Source organism: Phaethon aethereus, assembly GCF_964289735.1.
Source record: "Phaethon aethereus genome assembly, chromosome: 3".
Taxonomy (NCBI): Eukaryota; Metazoa; Chordata; class Aves; order Phaethontiformes; family Phaethontidae; genus Phaethon; species Phaethon aethereus.
The window spans coordinates 124844500-124867949 of NC_138576.1; the positions used below are offsets into that span (position 1 = coordinate 124844500).

Sequence of the window (23450 nt, forward strand, 5' to 3'; positions counted from 1 at the left end):
CTAACTTATTTATCAGAAGGCTACAAGGGGCAGCAAGTTAAGAGCCTACACTGGTCACTTATATAAAACTTCTCGGTAACAATGACTTTATTGGCAGCCTTTTTGACCCATCATCTCTTTGACTCCAGCATTATCCAGACTCACTGATTGGGCTGCAAACCCTGCAAGGATTGCCGATTCATGGGGAACCACAAGATGAGGTCAGTGACACTGATGGAGGGCTGCACTGAACATGCGTTTTTACCAGGAACTTTGAGCTTTGACTGCACGGAAAACAATCTAAAAGATTGTCCAGACATGCTGCTAGACAGCAGACACTACATATTATTTTCCTTTCTCTGCAACAGAGAGGAAACAGAAAAGGAAGGGAACAAGAAAACAATGCAAAACGCAGCTCAACCAGCCAACAAGTTTGAGAAAGCTACAGAGCTACAACCACCAGTTCCCTAAGCTAAATAAAAATTTAGCACAGGGCGGGTGGGGTTTTTGTTTTGGTCCCCCTCTCCAGTGATTCATGTAATTTTTGTATAACTTTACTGATAAGGCAACAACAACCAAAGGAGCCAGATTCCTAATTTAAAAGCCATACCATTTTCGGGGCAGAAATTTACTGCTTTGCACAGTGTCTGGCAAACAGGACAATCAAATGGCTAGAAAGATGACAGCTACCCATGCCTCATCTCCACACCTGTTTGTAGTCAGCTCCCAGGAAAATGTGTCTGACCAAGGATGCCAGCAGGCAGGCTCCTCTCACCTCGTCACTTTGTTTAGCAAGGCCCATCCTTCCATATGCAGAAAATAACAGGCCCTGGTTATGACAAATGCTATTGCTTAAAAAATAATAACTAGGGGCAAAAAAAGAGAAAGCAATTACACAGACATCGTATTGTCCTGATATTATTTCTTCACGTAGTTCCACTGTCATCACAGGATCACTTTACACAAAGAGAAGGAAATGAGGAGAATTTCCTATATAACCTCCTTTTTTAATATATTCGTAATTTCACAATAAACATGAACCGAACCATTCTCTGCAAAAGCAGAAAGTGGCATTTCCTTCCTGGTTCTTACGCTATCAGCACCCCAATAGAAATATATTTACTTTCTTTAAATAGACTCTGCTAGGATGGGGTTTAGAAACAAGCTTCACCTACTTGTCATGAATTATTAACCAGAAAAATTCCCTCTTGTTGCCCTTTACAGAGGCTTGATTTGCAAGTTAAAAATCAAACTGACACTTACGTCTCTTGTACAAATACCCAACCTTTTAAAAAATGCTCTGAGCATTATAAATACATTTTTTCATTAATATGAGAACAACAATTCTATAAATAGCTATTCTTCACAAAATTGCTTCAAGACATTGTTTTTACAAACAACAGCAGGAAGCTGAAGGAGGTCTTAGTGCCAAACATACTAAAAGTGAAATAAACCCTCCAATCAACTCTGGGTTTCCATTTATTATTACAAAGCATGCCATTATTTTTCAGCTTATACAATTGGTTTATGCAAGGGAAGGAACAAAACAGAAGACTGCGCTGTGTTCTGGCATAGCTACTGGATTGGTGTAAATCAGTCGTAGCTTTCAATTTCTGAGGGTATTCGCTTTGTTTCTTTGGGCAGTAATTGAACAACTCCGGACTGTCAACAGATGAACCCGCTATTTACCCACCACAACCTTGTACAAGCACAAAGACAAGATTTTTATTATAACTCCATGATATGATTTCCAAATACACTGACTCCAAACTGTGCTCCATCTTCTCTAAAAAGCAAATATCAGAAGATAAATATGATCTAATGTAATAGCAAATTGCCTGTTCAGTCTGCACATTTAATGGTTGCTACCTCCTCAAGCAATTTTTGCACTGGTATCTAAACATAAAATCAACAGAAACACCTGAAAAACAGCTACACAACTGGTAAACCAGCTTTCCATAGCCAGAATGCTACAAGTACGTATTTAGTCACTTTGGCATATGCTCCAATACAAGGCCAAAGCTCAAGCACTACCAAGTTCTAATATCTTTTTCAACAGGGAACCGGTACAAGCACTTACTTCACAAGTACTTGAAAATTCATCTGTAAAAAAAAAAAAATTAAAAAAAAAGGAGGAACTCAGTTCCTAGATTTGATACAGTACTTTGCTATAATAACTGCAACAATCATTTTCTGTTATAAGTCTGATACGGTATATAAAACAGACTGCACACAATTGCTGAGTGTACTGACACTCTTTCACCCTGGTGCAGCTCCACAGTCTCCAACAACTGGAAACATGACAGTGCTGATTTCAAAGGGGTGACACGAATGTGAAACTGGAGTAACACAGTGATGAATCAGGCCATGAGCTTTCCCAACAGCTCCCCAGCCATAATAGTGATCTAAGCATACCGGAATGTTTTTAAAAGAAAGTAAGTGACCAGTGAGGATTAGTAAGAACTAAGTGACGTGGTCCACCAGGCATGGCCAGGGAGCACGCGGCAGTTCAGGAGGAAAAACTCAAGGCGAGCTCTGGCCTCTGGGAATTCTGGGTCTGCCACGCACCACAGCCAAAATCCTCACTGTATAGAAGGCAAGACAAAGAAACCACAAGCCAACTATGAACCACAACAGCATCCCAAATGGATCCTTGCCTGTAAACCAGGACAATTATACACCTCACTGGGCATCAGATCATTAACGTGGTGGGAAATTACCAAGTGTTCCATCCATCTCTCCATATTTTGTGCACCAGGGATGAGCCACAGGCTTGTCGTATTCGCTCCCCAGAAGAGCAGAGGAACGTATGCTGATGTAATGCTTATCTGCTGTGCCAGGACTGGCATGCAAAGCCTCCCAATTCGTGCCCCTCACACCACAGAAAATGGAAAGAACCATTCTGGAGCAGGAAGCTTTTCTCTTACCTTATTTTGATCTGTCCAGTAAAAGAAGAATCCCTGTGGATCTGTTCTGAGAATAATTGGAGTCACAACACTGGAGTCCTGGGAAAAAAAAAAAAAGACAAACAAAAAAATCCATGTCAGCACACAGAACACATAATTATGCACTAGCTGCTTTTCTACCCATATTAATGAATTGCAACATCTAGAAATTACCCTGAAGGTATCACTAGGAAGATGTCACTAAAAGAATTTAGTATCACCTGCCTAATCTCTATTTTTCTGACGTAACATATTGCTATTGCTGAGAAGACAGAGCTAAATAACTCCAGACTTGTCAACACATGGAGTTACTTCAGAAAAGCTGGAAGTAGATGAGGTTAAACAGACATAACACACTAACTGTCAAACTAGAGCACACATAGTAAAGTACTATAGTTATCAGAGGTCCACTGCCCACCTTGACTGAAATTAACCTTCAAGTATAGATAAGAGCTAAATGCCTATAAGCTTTACTTTAACATACAAAGACTGAATTTGCATAGAAAACCTGGAATAGCATGCACTATATTAAGACTTCTGTCAGTTACTTTCCATTAGTATTTTCCTATTTTTTTCTCCAGCCAAACTATGAAGATTTTAGTAATGGTAATATATATATATTCCACCCCACCTCCAAATCAGTTCAAAACCTGTCTACTCTGGTAACAGCCATAGCTCAGGTCAGTTAAAACCAAGCATATTTGTAAGTACTATAAGTAAGGCAGTCTGGTTACCTACATATTGACATCTTCTGACTGACAGCAGGTACCTGACTTGGGAGATACAATCTCTAACGGAAACCTTTTCCACAGGTGGGCATTCATTACATCTCTCACCTATCAGGATTTCAAGGTGCCTAACAATAATTGACATCAGTGCAGCCTGGTCCTAATAGGATTTCTCCTCTTTCCTCTACTATTTTTCATTACATCTGTAAAAATGCTGTTCTCTTGAGACCTTTACCTGTTTACCAAACTTGATTTGAAAGTTATGGAGGAAGCACAGAAAGGAGGAGGAAGACAGGCAGACAGAAAAATTGCCTAAGCCTTATCTCCACAGGAACCCAGGCTAAACACACAATTCCTCCTCAAAAAGGATGTATATTTCTGTTGAATGGTTACAGGTATTTTGCAGTTTTAGCATTCACCTATTTCCAAAGCAGCAATATGTGAGGTCAGTCTAGCTTCCTTTAAGGAAAAAATGGGCTCTAACAGGTTCAAATTTAAATCAAACATATTGGGGGGCGGGGGGAAGTGCAAATAAAGTTGATGGAAGTGACATTATCATAAATAAATAAAAACTAACTTATGCAAGTGCCATTCCCAATGCAAGAAGGTAACACTTATCTATATTACACCACCAGTATGGTCCTTCGTGACGGAGTACTGAGCTCCCAGCAACGGGCATTTGTAAAACAGGGAAGTTGAATCATTCTCAGTTTACAGCTAGAAAAAAAAACAAGACCCAAAGAAGCTAAGTGACAGGCCCAGCACCAGTTAGAAGCCTGCGGGGGAACAAGTAGAAGAATAAAATGGAGTCAAGCGTGAAGCATATTTTTATCTCAGCACAAGAGAAATACAAGTAGAAGAGCAAGTTCTACACTAAGAAGAAACACAAGATCAAACCTGTAGAAGAGTGTAAAAATTCTCCTTATACTGAGAAGATCTGGGCTGTGGATTAACTGTGCCACAGGTACACTGACACCCAAACATGAGCTTTCCAAGGCTGGGAACAAGTGCAGCTGCACCAATGCCAGGCCGTGCTATGGGAATGTCCCAGCTGGGATCAGAGCTCATTCACAAAGCACCACTCCCCCTTCTTTTCCTCATTACAAGAAAATGGTGTTGTATGCACTTGCCGTAAGAGGACAGTCATACAGAATGTGTACCATCTATTTTTTCCCCCCTGTTCCTCAATAGTTGCTAGCATCTTGTACACCTAAGAGTTGGGTACGGTTTGAGTGCAACAGACAAATTTATTTTTAAAATATGCCAGGCCCTGAAGAGATGTTGACTGGCTGTCTATATCTGCAAGCTCCTACAAAAGTATTCTTAAACCTCTGCCATTCAAAAAGGGGGGGGGGGGGGGGAAACACTGCTGTGGAGATATAACTCTCCATTTTTAGCTTATTTCATTATGTCCCGTGCAGCCTGTTAGTACATATACAAAATGAGGAAAGAAAAAAAATAAACCTTCTTCTACCTTAGTATGATATAGACACAAATTCCAGGGGGGGCGGAGAGGGGGAGAGAAGGAGATGATGGGAAAGAGACAGGCATGAAGCGATTATGTCTAGGATTAATCAATTTTGCTGGTTAATCATTTCAAATCAGTTGGTTCAACCCAAAAGCTGTTTGGATTTGCCTGTGCTGATGACATACAGCTATCAAAGTAATACTTTTGTAGATGTGGGTTGTAAAATGTTGACTATAATCAGACTCAAAAAAGTGGAGGATGAGGGGAAAGAGCCTTTGATACCTGTCAGGTGACATAAAGAAAACCTCATCATGACAGGGATAATGATGAGTTTTAATTTAAGATCCTCTGTGCTCCAGGAAGTTGTTTGTTTGTTTAACTCAAAAAAGGCAGTTGATGCATCATGCCTCTTTTCTAAATTAACTATACTACTCTGACATTAAGCATAGCACAATTACCATGCTGATGAACACAAGAACCCCACGCTGTCATGCTGTATACAAACGTAGGATCTGAGAATAACTTTGTACATGTAACTGTGTGACGTGTCTGAGGAACTCTTCCACACAGTTAGCAGCAGCCCTTAAAGTCACATGCACAACGTTTTATATATTCTACAAGCTAACTATAACTCTTATAAGCCCCTGCCACCAAAAGCCACACTCCTTATTTCTGGATGTAGAGGAATGGAAATAAACGTCTCTAGTCTGCTCTGCAAGTCATCTCCCCACTCCACATTAACGCAGAGTCCTTTGTCACGTGGAACAGGTCTGTTGCTTTTATACTGCCCTGCAGTCAGGGCTTGCAACGGCAGGCAACAATCAAAAAGATACATGAAAAATCCTTTATACAGTATACATTCAAGAAGAGTGGTTCAAGGTTCTAGAAACTTGTTTCAAATGACAATTGCCTGGTACATTTATTTACAAGAACTATTGTGCTATACAGGAGTAACTGTGGTTCAGACACACCTGCAGTCATTCATGAGAGTATCCTGAAGCCCATTAATTCAATTTCCTTACACAAAGTGCTGATCTGTCTCATAACTCCCCTGAAGACATTTACCAACCTCTGAAGAAGGGGGTAGCTAACATACAGGACACAACTGATAAAGGGGCGGGGGAAAGAAACCCAAACCAAATCTTGAAGGACAAATAAATAGGGAGCAGACCTTAATTTCTTCCCTAACCCACTCAGATCCAGATCATGAGAATACAAGGGCGGTGGGGGGGGTGGGGAGCAGGCAGGGAATGTCAGTGGTGTGCATCTCTCAAGCTGACAGGTTTAGAAATTAACACCTATGGAAATGTCTAGTAGGGGCACAGGTCTTCCGATCCTCTGGATGTCAATAAAGACCTTTGGGTAGGAGCCCCAGATTCTCGGGACACTTCCAAGTACGTAAGAAAAGAAGCAGGAAGAGGTGACCAAGGCAAAAATCAGCTGTGAGCAGAAAGGGGAGAGGAAGAAGAGAAACGCAGAGTGTCCCAGTCAACAATGCAAATGATTGTGGGTTATCAGGCTTTTTCAATGCCACCATGGGTGCTTGTGCAAAGCAGTGGCTTGGTTTCCAACAGATTGCTGTTGCAAATTCCTTGAATAAAAAGACTTAGAGTGTCCTGAATCTGGCAGTCCCAGTGTGCTGCATATCACACCAGCCTAAACTTAAGTGAATAATTTTTCTAAAGGGCTTTTAATTTCACCTTTAAAATCCCCCCACCTTTTTATTTGTTGACCTAGGGCCAATTCTCTACTTTCCTCCAATTTCACAACCTCAAATGAGTAATGCGGTTGTTCTATACTTATTCCATTAAGTTGCCTCCTAATTGGCTGTACAACCTCAGATCCTGCATTAGCAATATTCTTTATTTTGTACTTTTAAACAAAGAGGCTTCAAATTTATGCCCACAAAGTGCCAGAGAGAACTCTGGGATCCTCACCAACCAGTCACAGCAGAACACGGGCATTCAAGATCAATTGACAAATCCATATTTAAGTGCCTGCCAGGTGACCGTTTCAAGGTCTGATTTTACGTGGGGGTCCCCTAGCCTACATCTAACAGCAGCGAGCAAAAAGTGCCACCTCCATTTTAATATTCCTGACCAATAAAGACTATCGGACAAAGCCAAGCATTGAACAGAGTGGAATCCTTGGGTTAGGTCCATTCTGACTGTACACCCATGCTTTCTAATCCTCAGAGTACCCCCACAACCAGGCTGTGCAGCCAGCCATGAGCGATGAAGCCTTCTGCCCTACTCCTCAACCATCACTGATAGGACCTGAAGAAACACGAGGCGAGAAAGAACAGCTACATAAAGGTGCATTGCTCTGCCACCTGCATCCCGGGCTTTGTGCCTTGCTCCCAGAACTCTGTGTACTTTATTCGGTAGGTATTAAGGCAAGGGTGTAACACTATTGCTGCTGTGTTTTGTGCCAAGCACAGTTCAGTGTTAAAATGATCAGAGAACGTCACAGGCTGGGACTAGTGTGCCTGCGATGCAAGTATGGGGTCAATCCTGCCATAGATGAAAAGTTCCTAATGGATCTTAGAAGTACCTACAACAGGGGAATGAAAACCTACATGTATCTTGTCATCTGGCAAGAGCATGAGTCAGATGAGTATGTGTTTTAATAAATCATATACAGATAATGATGATGTTTCTTAGAAACAGTTGCAGTCAAAATTCACATCAACAGATTTTAAAAAGAGCAGACCAGCTTTATCTTTATCCTTCTTTATCTTTTATCTTCAGCTCTTACAACAGATGAGGCTCACAGCACTGCCTTACTAAGCCAGACTGCTGTCTCCTAGTTTTGCCTTGGATTTTTAGAGAGACATCAAACATCCCCAAATATAACCTGAAAACTTTTACACACATCATTATTTCATTTGCTTGAATCTTCTCCTGGAAAATTTCTGCGAAACTGCTTCCAACCACAAAGCTAGGAAATATAGATTGTTTCTGGTGAGGCAAGACATTCTGCAACTTTTCTTTTGCTTTGTCGAAATGGCTTGCACTCTGGTTGAGCAAGAGTGTAAGGCTCTGGGAAAGGTGTGGGGTGAGTCCCTGCAAAGGGTTTTCTTGCCACCCTACAAGCAAGGGGGATTACAGGCTTGGGGAGTGGAGAAGGAGCAAAGGAGAAGGGATAGCAAAACCACAGTTTACACATGGTCAGCAGATATATTAGCTGTTAAATTCCATAATACACTGGGTGTACTCAGACTGGAAATAAGCAGGATTACCCAAACAATTAGCACTATGAATTTCTTTAGGCTGACAGCTGAACTCAGAGGGAGAAAGTACCAGTCCTCCAGTTTTGCAATGAACCCCTACAATAATACGGAAGGGTAAAGATGCCCTTTTAACTGAGGGCAGAAGAACCAAATCTGCCATGTAAAGGAACAGATTGCAAGAAGAAAATGTTGGAGAAGGTGAAATGAGTGCTGGAGGTTGGTAGCAGGACAAAAAAAAAAAAAAAAAAAAAAAAAAATCAAAACTTGAATTGAGTTTACAGGACCTGTAAAATGAAATCCCACTCGTTCAATAGCAACATGTAGGAAAATATTCTTCACTATTAGAGTGGTTAAACCCTGGAGAAACTTTGGTGATGGCATCACAAGACAGAAGTCATCATTCTGCTAATTAAAGAAGTTTCCTGCAATTTTAAAAGAGCTACCTTGAGCAGAATTTGTTTCTCAGAAGCAGTCTACTCTGTCTCGTTTTTCAGGATGTCCACACTCTTGGGCTAATTATAGCCTTACTGCATGTAGTCTTCATTTGTCTGCACGAGTCCTTATTTGTTGTAGATGTTGCAAAGTATGCAGTCAAGAAAGAAGGAATAAAGGGAGAACTTCATAGCAGAAGTAGCCGAATGCCAACTGTGAAGATTTTATCTCTGCCAGAGGGTTCTTATGTGATGCTGAACAAATCATTTAAATCAGTCTGTTCATGGGCACAAATGCTGTATTCTGATTTTGAGGGAATACTGGAATTGTATTTCCACATTTCATTTTCAGAGATGCTAAGCCCAAATTCATCTGAAGTCACTGGGAAGGCATTCTGAACATCTGACTGTATGGTGCTATGCAGTCTGAAAATTAGGTCCAAGGTATCTAATCACAGATTAAAAATCAGTAGTTTTTTCTGTTGGTCTCTTTTTTTGGACCTACAACAGTACAATTGGGAACAAATTTTTTCACCTAATGGGTCTTGTGAAAATAAATTAAAAAGTACTTATGAAACATTTACTTTATAATAGAGAAAAGACTCCACAATGATTAGTTAACTCTCTATTTCACTACAGTCTATGCTTAAAAAAAAAGGTCTTGAGCATTCAAACATTAAAGTCAAGAAAGCATGCAGTGTACAACTTAAATTCACTGTTAGATTCCCTTTCACAAAGAATTCCTCATTTCCTTAAGAGTTGTTTTCAGTCTCTCTAATACCTACCAACACTCGAAAGGGCTCAGATGCTACAGTAACACAGATGTTATCTGCCACTTAAACACTTGAAGTCTTTACCAGATCTTCCGAGGCAGGCATCTAAGCATTCTGCAGGGCATCCAAATCTTTTTTCCCCCTCAAGCTAAAGCTAGCAAGAGCTTTCCAATGGAGTTAACCAAGTTCAGGCTTTCCCCTTTACTAAATGTTAACTGTTGAGAAATTTTAAACTCAATGTGATTACTGTGTTGCAAAAAACCAAAACCACAACTTCTACTCCTTTAGATAAAATATCTTCATATAGCACAAAGCTGATATTTGTTTACAACATAAAGATTAGCAACAAAGAAAGAAAAAACAACAAAAACCACTAGAATGTTGCACTAACTTCTTCCCTCCAGACTGAAAACATTCAGAAAAAAATAAAACTCTTTTCAGTTTATTGTTTTAGTTTTATATGCACAGAACAATGGTTGTTCATTTTTCATGGCCTCAGTAATGTACTGTAGTGACAGACTTGTGCAGACTTTAAAAACAAAACAAAAAGGCAGGAAGAAAAGCAAGTTACTTGAGCATTAACATCTTAAAATCACTTCTGAAAATTTCGAGGTTTTTTCTTTGTTTGATCGCAGCTTATCCATAATGATACTCTGATGTTACATTTACTTGTACAGTTAAAGGAGATGCATCTCATATCCTTGATAATCTTCTTTAAAAGATTCTAAACAAATAAAGAAAACCAAAAATTCTACACAGCATTCACTGTCTGAGCTCAAAAATGTTTTATAAAGACCAAGAAGTGCTTTCAGAGAAAGGCCTTAAAATAGAACTTAAAAGACCTAGGTTCATTTCTGCTGCTCACTGGGATACCTGGTGAAGTCCTGTAGCCACTAAACAACTCTACCTATCAGGAGGTTTGTTTCAGTAACTAAATATTTAGAAAAAAATATATTGCTATAAAATTGGAATCATGTCCCTCCATTTAGGTAGAGTAACATTACCTTACTGATATAGTTAACTTGCAAGTAAAAGTAAATAGTGTAAGCCACAGAGAGACCAGTCAAATTCTTTACGCAAAGTACGTATTATCACTAGGGATGATAAGAAAACCTTTAAGCAAGAACTGGAAACAAATCTATTTTTGAATATACACCATCATATTAACTTACTTCAGTGTGCCAATTACTGCTTTTAGAAAACATCAGTTCAGCTGTGCTCTAGCTGTTGAGCTATTTGTTAACTCAGTTATGTCTATCTTGTTCCCACTACAGGCCAGAGAAAAACAAAGGAAAAAAGACAGCCACGGCAGGTTTCAGCCCCTTCAGACGTCACATCAGTCCTGAGAGAAGTCGCCCTTTATACTCAGATTTCATTAACCTTCTCAGCTAGCAACACATTCCGCTGCATTCAGTTTAACGCCCTACAAAAAAAGCTTCACCCATAGAATTAATTGCATCCTTTTTATTTATTAGACTGTTTTTAAACTCTCATCAGGATGAGCTATTACAACCTGAGTTTCACTACAGCAGAGTGGATCAAGTCAGTTCTTCTTTAGGCCTTCCCTCTCACAGCTATCACTTCTCTAGGCATAAGAGAGTACATCTCTTCAAAGACCAGCCTTAGAGACTCAAAGTCTCTTCCCAGTAGTAAGGGAGAAGTGGTTATAAAGGTCCAGCTGAAGGCAGCATGAAGAAACACGACTTGAAGTAAGGGCTCAACCAACTAGCATCTTAAACCAGACACACACATGCATACGTCCACAAAAAAAGCACCTAAGCAACCAGTCACTTTTATCTTTCACCTATTCAAACGTCAGCTATTTCTGTTCAGTGCCTTGTGAATCCAATCTACACATAATGAAGAACAAGAGTTAATTCTAAAATTTGCTTTCCAACCTGTAATACTGTTACAGAATGAAACAGAAAGAGTTTGAGGAAAAGCAAAGTTCCAAGACAACAATAATCTGTTTTACTTTAGTGCTTTATATCCTGTTCCAAAAGAGAGTTTGTGAATAGACTGGTTGGATGGTATAGGAGAGATTACATCCAATCACAATGCACAAAAGCGTGACTTGTCTTGCAAAGTCGGAACTTTTTGATTGATCCTAATGCTTTTAGAATCGAGAAACTGAAGACAGTCTGCAGAGGAAATGTAATTTCAAGCCTCCTGAGCTGCTTGCCTTCCACCTGCCTGTATGTGATCTTGAGCAGTTGACATAACCTCTTCCTCTCCTCTTAGCAAAGCTCAGGCAAGGCATTTCTCTCTCAAATTGGATCATCATCACACTGGGCAGGAGGGCTGGCACTGGATGAGATTCCTGTGTAACGTGTAGCTGACTTCACTGCTGTTCCTCAGAGAGGAGGTCCACATAACATCAGTACCACATCTGCTTATTTGCAGCCTTAGAATTACTAATTAGGCACAGAGCTACTTGAAGCTCAGGATGGGAAGTCCATGGGTGGATTGGTTTTAAAGTCTGTATCACTACACCTTTTGTCAAATTGTTCTACGCACCACGCTGCAGCATCCTTCTAAAAGCTGGCAAATACATTCTTTAACAACTGTTACTCCATACACCATGAAATTCCTTACACGCCTCTAATGTTCTGGTTTAAATCCTTCCAGGATTTCCCACTTTTTAAAAAACGCTACTTTTCAGGGGTTTATACCTCAGATGGAAAAATTCTGCTTTGGGCTGAAACTTGGTACAAGTCATAGGAATCCACTGAAAACACACTTTTGCTTTATGAAATGTGAAGCAAAGTCAATAGAGCCATCTTTAAACTGCAAACCAAAACAGCAGGGAAGTGTACTACGAGGGTATGCCTTGAACAGGAATGAACACAGGCGATGCAGAAGAACTGAACTCCCATTCTCACTCAGAAACAGTAAATAGAAAATGGCACATAATAAACATCAGTGTGAGCCTCACTCTTCTGAGCAGCCCTGTTAGCACAGCAGATCCACAGTACTCATTATGGTCAACTCTATTTTACTGTTACATTTTGTAGTTTACTATTTCTCATTACAGCCCATTGTTTCACTGGAGAGTTTGTGCGTGCCTGTTTACATGAGAGACCACAGAGGTTCAGATTAATAATCATCATTTTTTAAAAACTCTTCAAGCAGATTAATTTGATAGAGAACAAAGGCTCTGAAGTGGTTATTGGCTACTTGATGGCATATACTTTTCTCAAAGTAACCGAACATGCAATTTGTCTGAAGACGTTACAGTCAGAGTGCCAAAGGAGATCCATTTCCCTTGAAATCTTTGATTTTGTGGGGCTTCCACTGCTGAGAAGAAACACTACGGGCAAGATAAGAGGGCTGGGGGTGCGAAATGCATACGTATACACACAGTGCATGGTCAACAATGAGTTAAAGCTAGTATTCTTCATCACACAGCATGGCTAAACAGGCGCCAACTTTCACAAGGTTGCTGATGAAAGCACTCACTAAACACAAGCCTCTTTCTCACCTCAGTCACCCATTCCAGGTAATACCTCTGTATCGCTGAGTAACACCTCTAACCTGAAATGCACATCTTTTGCCAGAATGTAGCCGTATTTTATTACTGCAGCCTTTAGGTTTACAGTTGAAAAATCTTTTTCCCTATTAGTCTATAGAAGACAAGTTAGCTATTGAACATCCACTGTGCATGGAGAACGCTTCTTCTCCTTCAAATTCTATGTATATAATATACTACCTGGGAAACAGCACTTAAACTAATAATTTAACCTGTTGCCTAATTGCTTGGACTTTCAGTCTGGAGACTTAAATCACTGTTAACTTAACCTCTTCATATTATCTGTGGAAATTTCTTGGTAGCTTACCAAAAATAAAACAGTAACTGCAATGACAAGGCTGAGGTTATGCTGCCTTCTCCTATAATAAGGAAAATATCAACCAAAGGAAAACATTTTCTCAGGCACGTCATTTAAGCGCAGTTCCCGAACATGAATAACCTGTGTCAAGCCAATGTTTACTACTGCAGACAAGGTCAGGTTGCTGAGCTTATTAAAATTATATTAGCTTATTATTGTAAATAAAATTTCACACTACAAGTTGTTCAGTTTTTTGGTGTTCTTTTCCTCCTTGAGAGTGTTTATCACAGGTTTACAGAGGTCAGGCTCACATATTTGGCTACTGGACAGGCTGAAAGCAATGGCAAAACAGCAATACATAATAAGACAAGAAAAGTTGTTAGACATGTGAACTGATCCTTCCCCCTTTCTCTCTGTTGTCCCTCCAGTTGCTCTTATGGACATCTTTCGCACAGCCAAATTCACAGCAAAAATATGAGAGCTGCGTTAAAGCTCTCAGAACAAGTTATCCTCAACAACTCTGTTGACATTAAAACTGCCTGCCCTCTTTCCCAACCACTCCTCTACCACAGCTCCTGTCTTGCTATGCCCCTCTGTCTCCAGACACCATTCGCAGGCAGACTTTTTGGGGCACCCGCTCATCCACGCAAAACTGAGACGCAAACACCCGGTGTTGTATTATAGGAGCAAGGCTAGCAGAGGACTCGTCCTTTCGGTTTACCTTCTCTGTGGTACAGCAGGCTTACTTTCCTGCTCTGAGAAAAAGGAAAGCTAAACAGAGAAAGGCTACCTTTTTCTGAAATGGTCCCTGGCATAGACTACAAGCGAAGAAAGAAATCTCAGCTGCTGAACAGCTGTGCTACCAAAGGTGACATGAAAACCACACTCTTCTCCTATGTGAGTCAATACAAGTGTAAAGGGTTGGGAAGCAGCAAGTAGTAAGGGGAAAGTAGATGTGATTTTAAGGCAAGTCTCATGCCCTAATGAGCCAAGAAAGAAGAGTTCCTTCTGTGGAGGAAGGAACACAAGCTGGGGTACCCAAACAGCGAGCCCTGGGAGAACACGTCCAGGGCCTGACAAGCCCACCAGAAAAAGACAACGAGAAGGGAGCCAAGGAGGCAGAACGAAGGAGAGAGACTGGAAGATGTGGAACAAGAGAGATGGGAAACAGGTTGAAACAGCTATGTGACGGCGACCGAGGTAGCAACGTGCACAATAAAACAAGGGAGGCAGGAGAGGAAGACACTCGCTAAAGGAGCCAGCCGCAGCGGCCAAGCGAAGTGAGCCGACAGAACCTTTGGAGAAAGTTCGCCTGGCTGACAGCCGGCACTTTAACAATGCCTTTCGGCTCGGCCCGGACCCCACACGGCGACCGTCCAGCCCAGGCGGGGACACCTATCGCCAACCACCGCGACCGTCCCCGGACACCTCTTCCTCCACCGCCGCCTGAACTCCTGCCGCGGGACGGCCCCACCACCTCGCACCTGCCTTCCGCAGCGGGTGAGGCGCGCACAGCGCCCGGCGGGCCGGCCCGCCGCGGCTCCCCGCCTGGGGTCGGGTAGGGCAGGGCCGGGCCGGCCGCGGCCACGGGCGGCCGCAACATGGGTTCCGGAGCCCTCCTGCCCGATCGATGCGCCCTGCGCGTTGCATAACCCCGCCGTACCCCTGCCGCCCTGCCCCGTGTTGGGTACGGCGAGGGGAAGCGGGGAGGAGCGGGGAGTAGAGCTACTCACATCGTCCCACTTGACGAATTTGATGCCTTTCTTCAGGGTGTCGGAGACGCAGACGGGCTTGAGCTGGAGAGCGTGCACCCCTGGCTGTGCCCCGGCCATTTGCACCGCATTGACGCGCTCTCCACCCCCCCCTCGGAGCGGAGAAGCCGCGGGAAGCGGCCGCCTCAGTAAAGACGGCTGGGCGCCGGAAACGGCCCCAGGAGAGAGGCCGGCAACCGCGCTCGGCGCGCCTGGAGCGGGCAAGAAAGCGGCTGCCCGGGCGGTGAGGGCGAGAGGCTTCACTGGCACCCGAGGAGGAACCTAGCACGGCAGCGGCCGGGGCGAGCCATGCAGCGGCACATCCTCTATATACAGCCGGCTCGCCACGCATGCACACGCCCGCCTGCTTTCTCTCACACACACACACACACACACGCAAGGCAGGGGCACAGAGCGGGCGCTCCCGGCTCCGCTCCCCTCCCCGCCTGCCCCTCCTCCCTCCCCGTCAAGGCTCAGCCCCCGAGGTTCCCCCGCGCCGAGGTCAGCGCGCCGCGCCGGCGGCACTGCGGCGCCACCTGCCGGCGGCGGCTGGCGCGGCACACGCCGCGGGGTCGGGAGCGCCGGGCCGCGGGCTCTCCTCGGGGGATGCCCCCGAGCTCAGCTCGGCTGGGGGCCTCCCCCCCGGCGCTCCCGGTTCCCCCGGACTCTTCCCAGCAAGAAGGAGAACAGGGAGACGCTTGAAAATGCACCGAGAGGCACGCGTGGGTGTCTGCTAACGCACCGCAAAGGTCTGAGCAGGGAGCAAAGGTAAGTGTCTCTATTGCTCGTCCTACTGAGAGGAGATGTGACCAACGAGTGGCACCCTCTCGCCAACGTTTGGCTTCTGGAGGGGTGAGCACAGGGGATGCCGAGTGCAATTTTAGGAAATAGTTCTGGGAAAAGCAGAGCAGAAGGGCAATGCTTAGCCTGCAAAGTGATGAATGGGATGCCAAAAAGAGGAAAGACTCTTAATTTAAAGAGTGATACATGCAATCCTCATCAAGGCTTCATGCTTTAAATACAGAGAAACTGCTTTACCAGAGATTTTTGCTCTCATAAGATGAAGAGGCTGCCCCAGAACAAAGGCACATCACCTTAATTCAGTTTTAGGTATACTAAACTGAAAGGGCATAAAGATGACAACAATGTCCTCTCACCCAGCAAAATCCTAAATCCAGGGTTTTTAAGGAAAGGTTTTTGAAGAACAGAGTCATACACGCTGCACACATGACCTTCTCTCTGTTAGAGTCCCTGTGCAGTCATAGCAGAGATAAAGCATCAGATGACACAGCACATGAAATTTCTGATTTCTTTGCACAGGTTTCCAATTCACCCTTATGATTTAGTGGCAGCAGATCAATCTATAGACAAAGCAAATGATGTAGAAAGAAGATCTTCAAAGAAAAATTGATTTAGTTTCAGAGGAATGATACTTCAAAAAATTCCCAGGTAAAACAGATACAATTTGAGTGGGGAGATGTTCTTTAAAATTAAAAAGCTACAAAACTGGCATTATTGGACTCCTGCTTTGCTCTTACTGTTAGCTACAATAAAAGCTCTTCCTCTGGGCCTCTTCCAACTTTTTCCCCCTCAATAAGAAACTTTTTGCTGGCTTTAGTAGGAGCTGAATCTGCTCCTTTATGATAGTCCATGCAGGCAGCGTAGACTTTCCAAGGCCAATTTAATCAATTTGATCTATTTTTTTATTCTTATCGACCTTCCATGCAAATGTGGGTGTCGCATCAGTCAGGATGAAAGTCTGCTCACTCGCTCTCTGATGTACTTTCATTTCTGTTCATTTGCCATGACTTAAAGAAACAATTCAAAATTCTGGATTTGACTGCACTGACATAAGCACAGGATTGCTCTATGATGGAGAGGGAGATCTGCAGTACCATTTTCACAACTGCCTTTTCATTCTAGTATATAGTATACAACAGAATAAAAATAAAATATTAAAATTCCCCAGAAAATAAGAGCAAAGAGCACTGACACTACAGTACTGATCCATGACTACTTAAGCACTTGTATTTACAGCAGTCGACCAACATCAACTGTTTGGAAGATGTAAAACTGCCACGGATGGCGGCACCCCCGTGGCAGTTTTCTCAACAAGTCCATAATACATTTTTCATTTGGCCTAGCCTTCTTTACAGTCTCTGGTAGGGAAAAACCTTATGATTTCCGATGATACCATAGACTCCTGGCAATCCATTAGTCTGAACATGGAAGAGGTGATCCAATAGATCAGTATAGGCTCTGATATTGGTATCTGGTATTTCAGATATGAAGTATTGTTTGGAGCAATTTTGTGGCTTTTCAGACATAAGCACTTTAATCTGATGGTATTTGGCTCAAGAGAAACATGCCTTTTATATGGCAGATATCTAATGGATTTCTGATCAAAAGGAAGAAGCAGCACAAGAGGAAATGGCACTATGACTGTGCCTTTTAAACAATTCTGGAAAGTGCTTATGATTCAGCCTTTGCTGAAATACTGGACTTGGTGAAATCAGTGGAAATTTTATTTTCAACCTGCATAGCAAGCTTACATGTTATCGCTATTTCTTAATTAGCATCTGCTCCAGCTAAGAATCCATTTCTTGGTACATAGTACCTATTGCAAATGCTTAAATTCAATGCACATCTAAATTCAAGCGTTCTTGTATTGACTACGCTCAGCAGGATCACTACATCTAGAAAGACTATGAGTATCTTCTTATTAGACGATTGGACCAAGTCTGGCAAAAGAAAAACCAGGCACCCTTCTCTAAATGTGCAGTAAACCTCCCTAAATATCTGAAGTATTATGCATATCTCCTCTTTCTTCTTGACTCAGCCGCCTTTAGTTCCAAGAAATTAAAGGAAAGATGTACTGTTAGAAATAAACTGAGCAGTGGGCTTATTCAGGTAGTTATTCAAAATTGTACGTAATGTAGCCTGGTCTTATATTGCTGCAGGAACTGATTTCTGGACGTTTTCATTTCTTCAGGTTCAAAAATCTCAGCCTGGACACTAAAATGATTGCCTTGTGTAAATAATGTAAGTTATTTGAATGCAATATACCTGTAAAGCATCATTTTTTTATATAACATGCTTAGGTACCAATATTTCATTTCTAGGGGAATAAACTGAATACACAGTATGTTTTAGATTCACACGTGGAAATGTATGTAGGCAAACAGGAGAAAGGAGCAATAATTGATTTAAATAACAGATGGCATTGATCAAAGTCAGGTCAACAAAGATACAGCAAAAGCTATACTGCAAGACTATCATGAGGTGATATGAGAAATGCATTAAAAATAAAACTTACTCTTTCAAGTTTAATTTCAGAGAACTACATATGAAATATCTCAAGGTCACTTGCTATCCTGAGTTTATTGGTGTAAGTCTGCACTTTGAAAAGCAGCAGTGGCCTCAGCCTTGAAAATGCTTCAATGCCATGGTGCACCTAACATACTAAGAGTTCAACATAAGTGGCAGTGTTTTCAGGATTTGGGATTAAAGATAAACTCAGATTCACCAGAAGTGTATCATCCTAATTGCAATTTAAATTGGGCCAAATTATACTTTAATTATCAGTGGGAGTAGGATCGTTAAGTTCTACAGTACAACTCTCCAGAAAAGAAATACAGAAAATCTGACCCTATCTTTTTGATAAAAGCACAGTCACTCTGACAAAAGCACCATTCAAATAATGCAGACAGTAAAACTCAAATCTTACCAATGACAGACAAGTGCCACAAGGTGTAGTGAAACTGCCTTGTGTGTGACTGTCATGTTAAGAAATGAAACCTGCTAGAAGCAGTAGTCCCAAGAGAGATGATCATTATTCCTTTTAGATACTTACTAAAAGAATTCACCTGTTAAATTAATACTTCCATAAACTCACAGCTAGTGGCCATTGGAATATGTTTATATTTAATTTGATCCAATTACTAGATGTCATACGTAAATAACGTCAGCAGTCAGATATATCCTTTATCTTTGTAAGTGAAACTGATAACTTATGTGGCACAGCCACTCAATCAGGTGATTCTTCAAGAGTGAATATAAAATTCTGGCACACAAAACACCACCATAGCAACAAAGACAGCTTGGCAACAGCAGCTGCTGCACAAAAAGAAATTGGAAGGGGGGAGGAATCTTGTACAAAAGTCCGTTTCCTGTCAAAATGTTGGGGTTTTTTCTTCATATCAGCATCACAAATGTATTTAAAATATTGGGATAATAAAGATTAATGCACAGTGTTTGACATTACGAGACAGATAGTGTCTTTGTGTATATGAAATGACCCAGTCACTGCTCCACTCACTAGGACCATATTTTACTCTGGATAGATTGACCTGACATGCAGCTGACACCTATGGTTCTCCATACAACACCCTATATGAGGAAGAATGAACCCCTGATATTTTGGACAGAAGATGCTGCCGAGCAGAATTCCTCACCCACTGGCACCTGAGACTTTTTTCATGTCATGGTAACATTAATTCATTACTGTGGCGATTAGCAGAGCTCTGTGCACATGCTTTTCACTGGGGCCATCAGTCCCTGCTCCAGTGATGCTCCAGGATGCCTGTCCGCAGCTCCGCCACAGCCCTGGTGAGCCATGGGCCCACTGAGCTGGAACCAACACATGGGCTGATGTCCTAGCCTGGCCTTGGCCCAGCCCCAGTCCCATGGCCCTCCTGTCCTGGGGACATGTCGGACGCTCCTTCCCCTTACTGGGCCTGACTCTGACCCCTACCCACAGGCTGACATCCTGCCCCAGCCCCAGGGAGGTGCCCGATGCCCTGGGGGCTGCCCTCTCAGCCTGCCCTGCTCTTTCACTGGGGATGGTGGGATGGGCTCTGGCTGGCAAGATCCTTCCCTGCTGCCCCTCCATCCTGTGGGACCTCCCCATGGACCCCAGCATCCTGATCCCCAGGGAGCCATTGGCCCTTGTAGTGCCCTGACACTCCCTACCTGACCTCTACATTAAAAACACCTATTAGCAGAGGAACAATAAATTAATGCAATACTTGCACAGTTAGAATCACAAGTGAAAAAGTCAGTAGGTGCGTTCCCTAGAAAGTGTTAATCACCCTTTTTTTAGGTAATACAACCTTTTCTTGCTTCCCTTTTAAGTTTATAGCATAATATATTTTTGCAGACTGTTACAACCAGTCCATAAAACACACAGCACATTTAAGAATGCTGAAGTTAACTGTGAAAGACTTCAATGCCCACCAGATTTGTTAAATCACAGCTGGTATAAACTGTCAAAGGTCCACGGACTTCAAAGCTACACCTTTGCCTTTTTTTTTTTCCCTCCCTTCTAGCTCTTAGCTATTGTCCCAGCTGTTTAGGCAGATTAGAACCAACTGGAAAGCAGACTGTCTCATCTGCTTTTATTTACAGGCAAGTTTAGCTGAGTTGAACTAAAAGACAAAAACATTAAATGGGTTGCAAAGTTGAAACTGCCTTGAAAAAATCCTCAACGCTCTTGGAGACCAAAAGTGATGCACTCTGGATTCTGTAGCTGCCAAATGAAGAGGACCTCATGCAAAGAGGAGACTACCCAGTTTATGCTTTTCTTGCAGTGCCTTAAAATTCTTTCATGGTATCTTTTGGAAGTATAATGAGGGAGTCAGTGTACACTTTCTCTGGTTTCCCCTCCATGATTCCCACAAAACTATTATGTGTATCACTACGACAGAGCAATATTATTCTTCTAGGAAAAGGGAAAAGAGCGCTCAGCTGTATTTCCCATTACCATGGTGGAGTCATGTCCCATGGAAGCTAATGATTTTAGGCCCTAGGTTACAAGTTTGGTACAGTTTTAGACAAATTCATGTACTAAAGCTGGAGGCAGGATGGTTTGTCTGTAGGTAGGATGTGGGATTATGAGATTGAAAAAGTGAATTCTGTTCTCAGATCTGCCCAATCTTCTTTCCTTAAATTCAGGTGAATTATTTAATCTCTCAGGTCCCTCTAGATGACTCTGTTGCCCATTTAGTTCCTAAAGGCAAGAAGCCCAGCATATACATGCCCTGGATTTCTAGAGACCACCATAGCACAAAAGCTTGGTTTAAGTAGCTTAAAAATTAAGGGTCTGTACACCAACAGGTGTAATTCATTTCCTGTAAACATTTATAGAAAGAGGTATATAATTCTTTCAGATGATAAAAAGTTAAGGAGACATTGTGTTGAATTTGTTGCATTGGCAATTTGACATATTTGCAAATTTTTTTTAGATTTCCCAAGTGCTGTTGTGTCTTTTGATAATCCTCACAAATGAAGTCAGAAAGATTTTGACAGTACACCTTATCTTGAAGTAAAGCAGCTCATTTTAAATTTTGTCTTGCTATATTCCACTAACATTTTTCTCTAGTCTCATTTCAGAATTATTCTTATAATACACTATTCTGAATCATCACAGACTTCTCATTCCCATTCTGGCTATTTTACAGAACTTACAGTTGTAGAGGATGAAATTCCACAACTGACAAAACATTAGTCACAAAGCAACAGAACACCATTTACGTAGTTGAAAACAGTCACTCTAAAATATATTTCTAAGGCTTGGAGCAATTGTGTTGTGATGTAAATCTTGAGCCACGACATCTTTTAGAATGGATTGTAACCTTTAATGGAAAAAAAACAACTCCTAGTTACATTTCAGAGAAGCTGATTTAAATTTAATTCAGTTCTTAATATTGCTAATCTGAAAAAAAAGCTCTGGCCACTAATAACATGTCTAATACAAGAAAGGAAGGACTAGTTAGTCTCCTACAATCTACTAGGGGCCTAAGTGCAACTTCCAATGTCAGACTTGGGACAATAATGTCCTCCATTGCCATAAAGCTCAAGCTGAGCCAAAAAAGCTGAAAGCTATTATGGCCTATCCAAACTCTTTATGCTGCCTTATCACTAATAACTTTAGTAATGATTTTTCAAGATTTAGTGTATTCTCTCGGAAAAAATTAAGAGCGCCATTCACCAGGAACTAACAGTAGCTGCTGCAGTAGTCTAGGATTTAGGTAAAAGCTATGAAGCTAGAAATACAGGTTCAGTGAATGGTTCTGTTGATGTCTTGTACTGTGACTCTGTGGCAAGGAAAAGCACTAACAGGTAAAGCACTTGGCTGTCTGGGAGGCAATCTGCTCTAACAGGATGCCTGCTGAGCAATCAGAAACAACATTTACCAACCTCTCAACCAGAAGACATTGTTAAAAGCATAAAGACAGTGTCAGAGAAAGGTAGGAGGTTAAATGGAGGAGGAAAAATGCCTTTTTAAAGAGACCACAGGCTACATCTTGGTATTTATGAGCAAAACATAGCTAGGAGGAGGAGGAGAGGAAGAAACAGCCAATGTCTGTCTATTCCATAGCAGTACAAGATCACCAACAAACAGTGCTGGTTGCCTTACTCCAATTTTCTCTTCACATTTTGGATCAGGCATTAAGTTCCACAATACCCAAAGACCTCTTGTTGCAGGAAAGAGAGCTGAAGAAGTCTAATAGTCAAACTGAAAGGGCCCAAACACATTTCAGTTGAAGTCACTCCATCAGCTTTGATGGGAGTTCAAACAGGCCCTTTGAAAGCAAATAAAATAAATTATCTTGCAATTATCTTTTTATGAGATTATGCAGGAGTTTTGATGAAACAGCTGACGATTAATTTCGGATTCAACATTCATTTTCCCCAGTAGTCTTATAACTATATAAAAGGTCATGACAAGTAATTTCAAATAAGGAAGAGCAATTATTGTAAAGAAATCTCAGGTTTCAGAGCAGCCAGCAGATACAGAACTGCAAGCAAAACAAAGCTAAAAGTGAACATCACAGACTATGATAAAGATACCTCTTGACTTCTCTAAACATAGCGAGATTTGCAGTAGTCATAGGGAATATCTGGCACATGCACCAATTTTAAATAATATTCTCACCATCAGTGTTGCCAGTATTTCATAGATCATCTGCAAGCAGACTGTGTGCTTACAAAATTAATCTGAATGTAAATGCCAATTAAACAAACTATATTTTTTTATTTATTCAACAGAAGAACCAAGAACAATAGGCATAATTTGCTTTTATAGTGCCAAGAATATGTTAACTTATTTATAATCTTGTAATACACCAAGAATTCAACCATGAGTATAGCCTCATTTTGCAAATACACATTGTTAGCTGTTTGGATAAGGGCTGTTTATTACTATCTAAATCAGCGGCATAGGCAAAGAGAGGAAGTGTGCTTAGAGTATTATCACTCCCCTAAGAGACCACAACCTTACAAGAAGTCCTAGACAAGCTGAGAACTGAGTCCAGA

The 23450-nt window shown here is 41.7% G+C and overlaps 1 protein-coding gene across 1 annotated transcript in view; it reads right to left on the minus strand.

The window, feature by feature from the left end:
* Window positions 1-15504, minus strand: part of PLCB1 (phospholipase C beta 1) — a 398958-nt gene extending 383454 nt beyond the window's left edge. Inside the window, exons 1-2 of the mRNA XM_081998073.1 lie at window positions 15117-15504; window positions 2907-2984 (exon numbers count right to left, since the gene is read on the minus strand). Of these exons, the coding sequence (XP_081854199.1) occupies window positions 2907-2984; window positions 15117-15215 (177 nt within the window). The 5' untranslated portion in view covers window positions 15216-15504. The remainder of the gene's footprint in view (window positions 1-2906; window positions 2985-15116) is intronic.
* Window positions 15505-23450: the final 7946 nt, after the last annotated feature.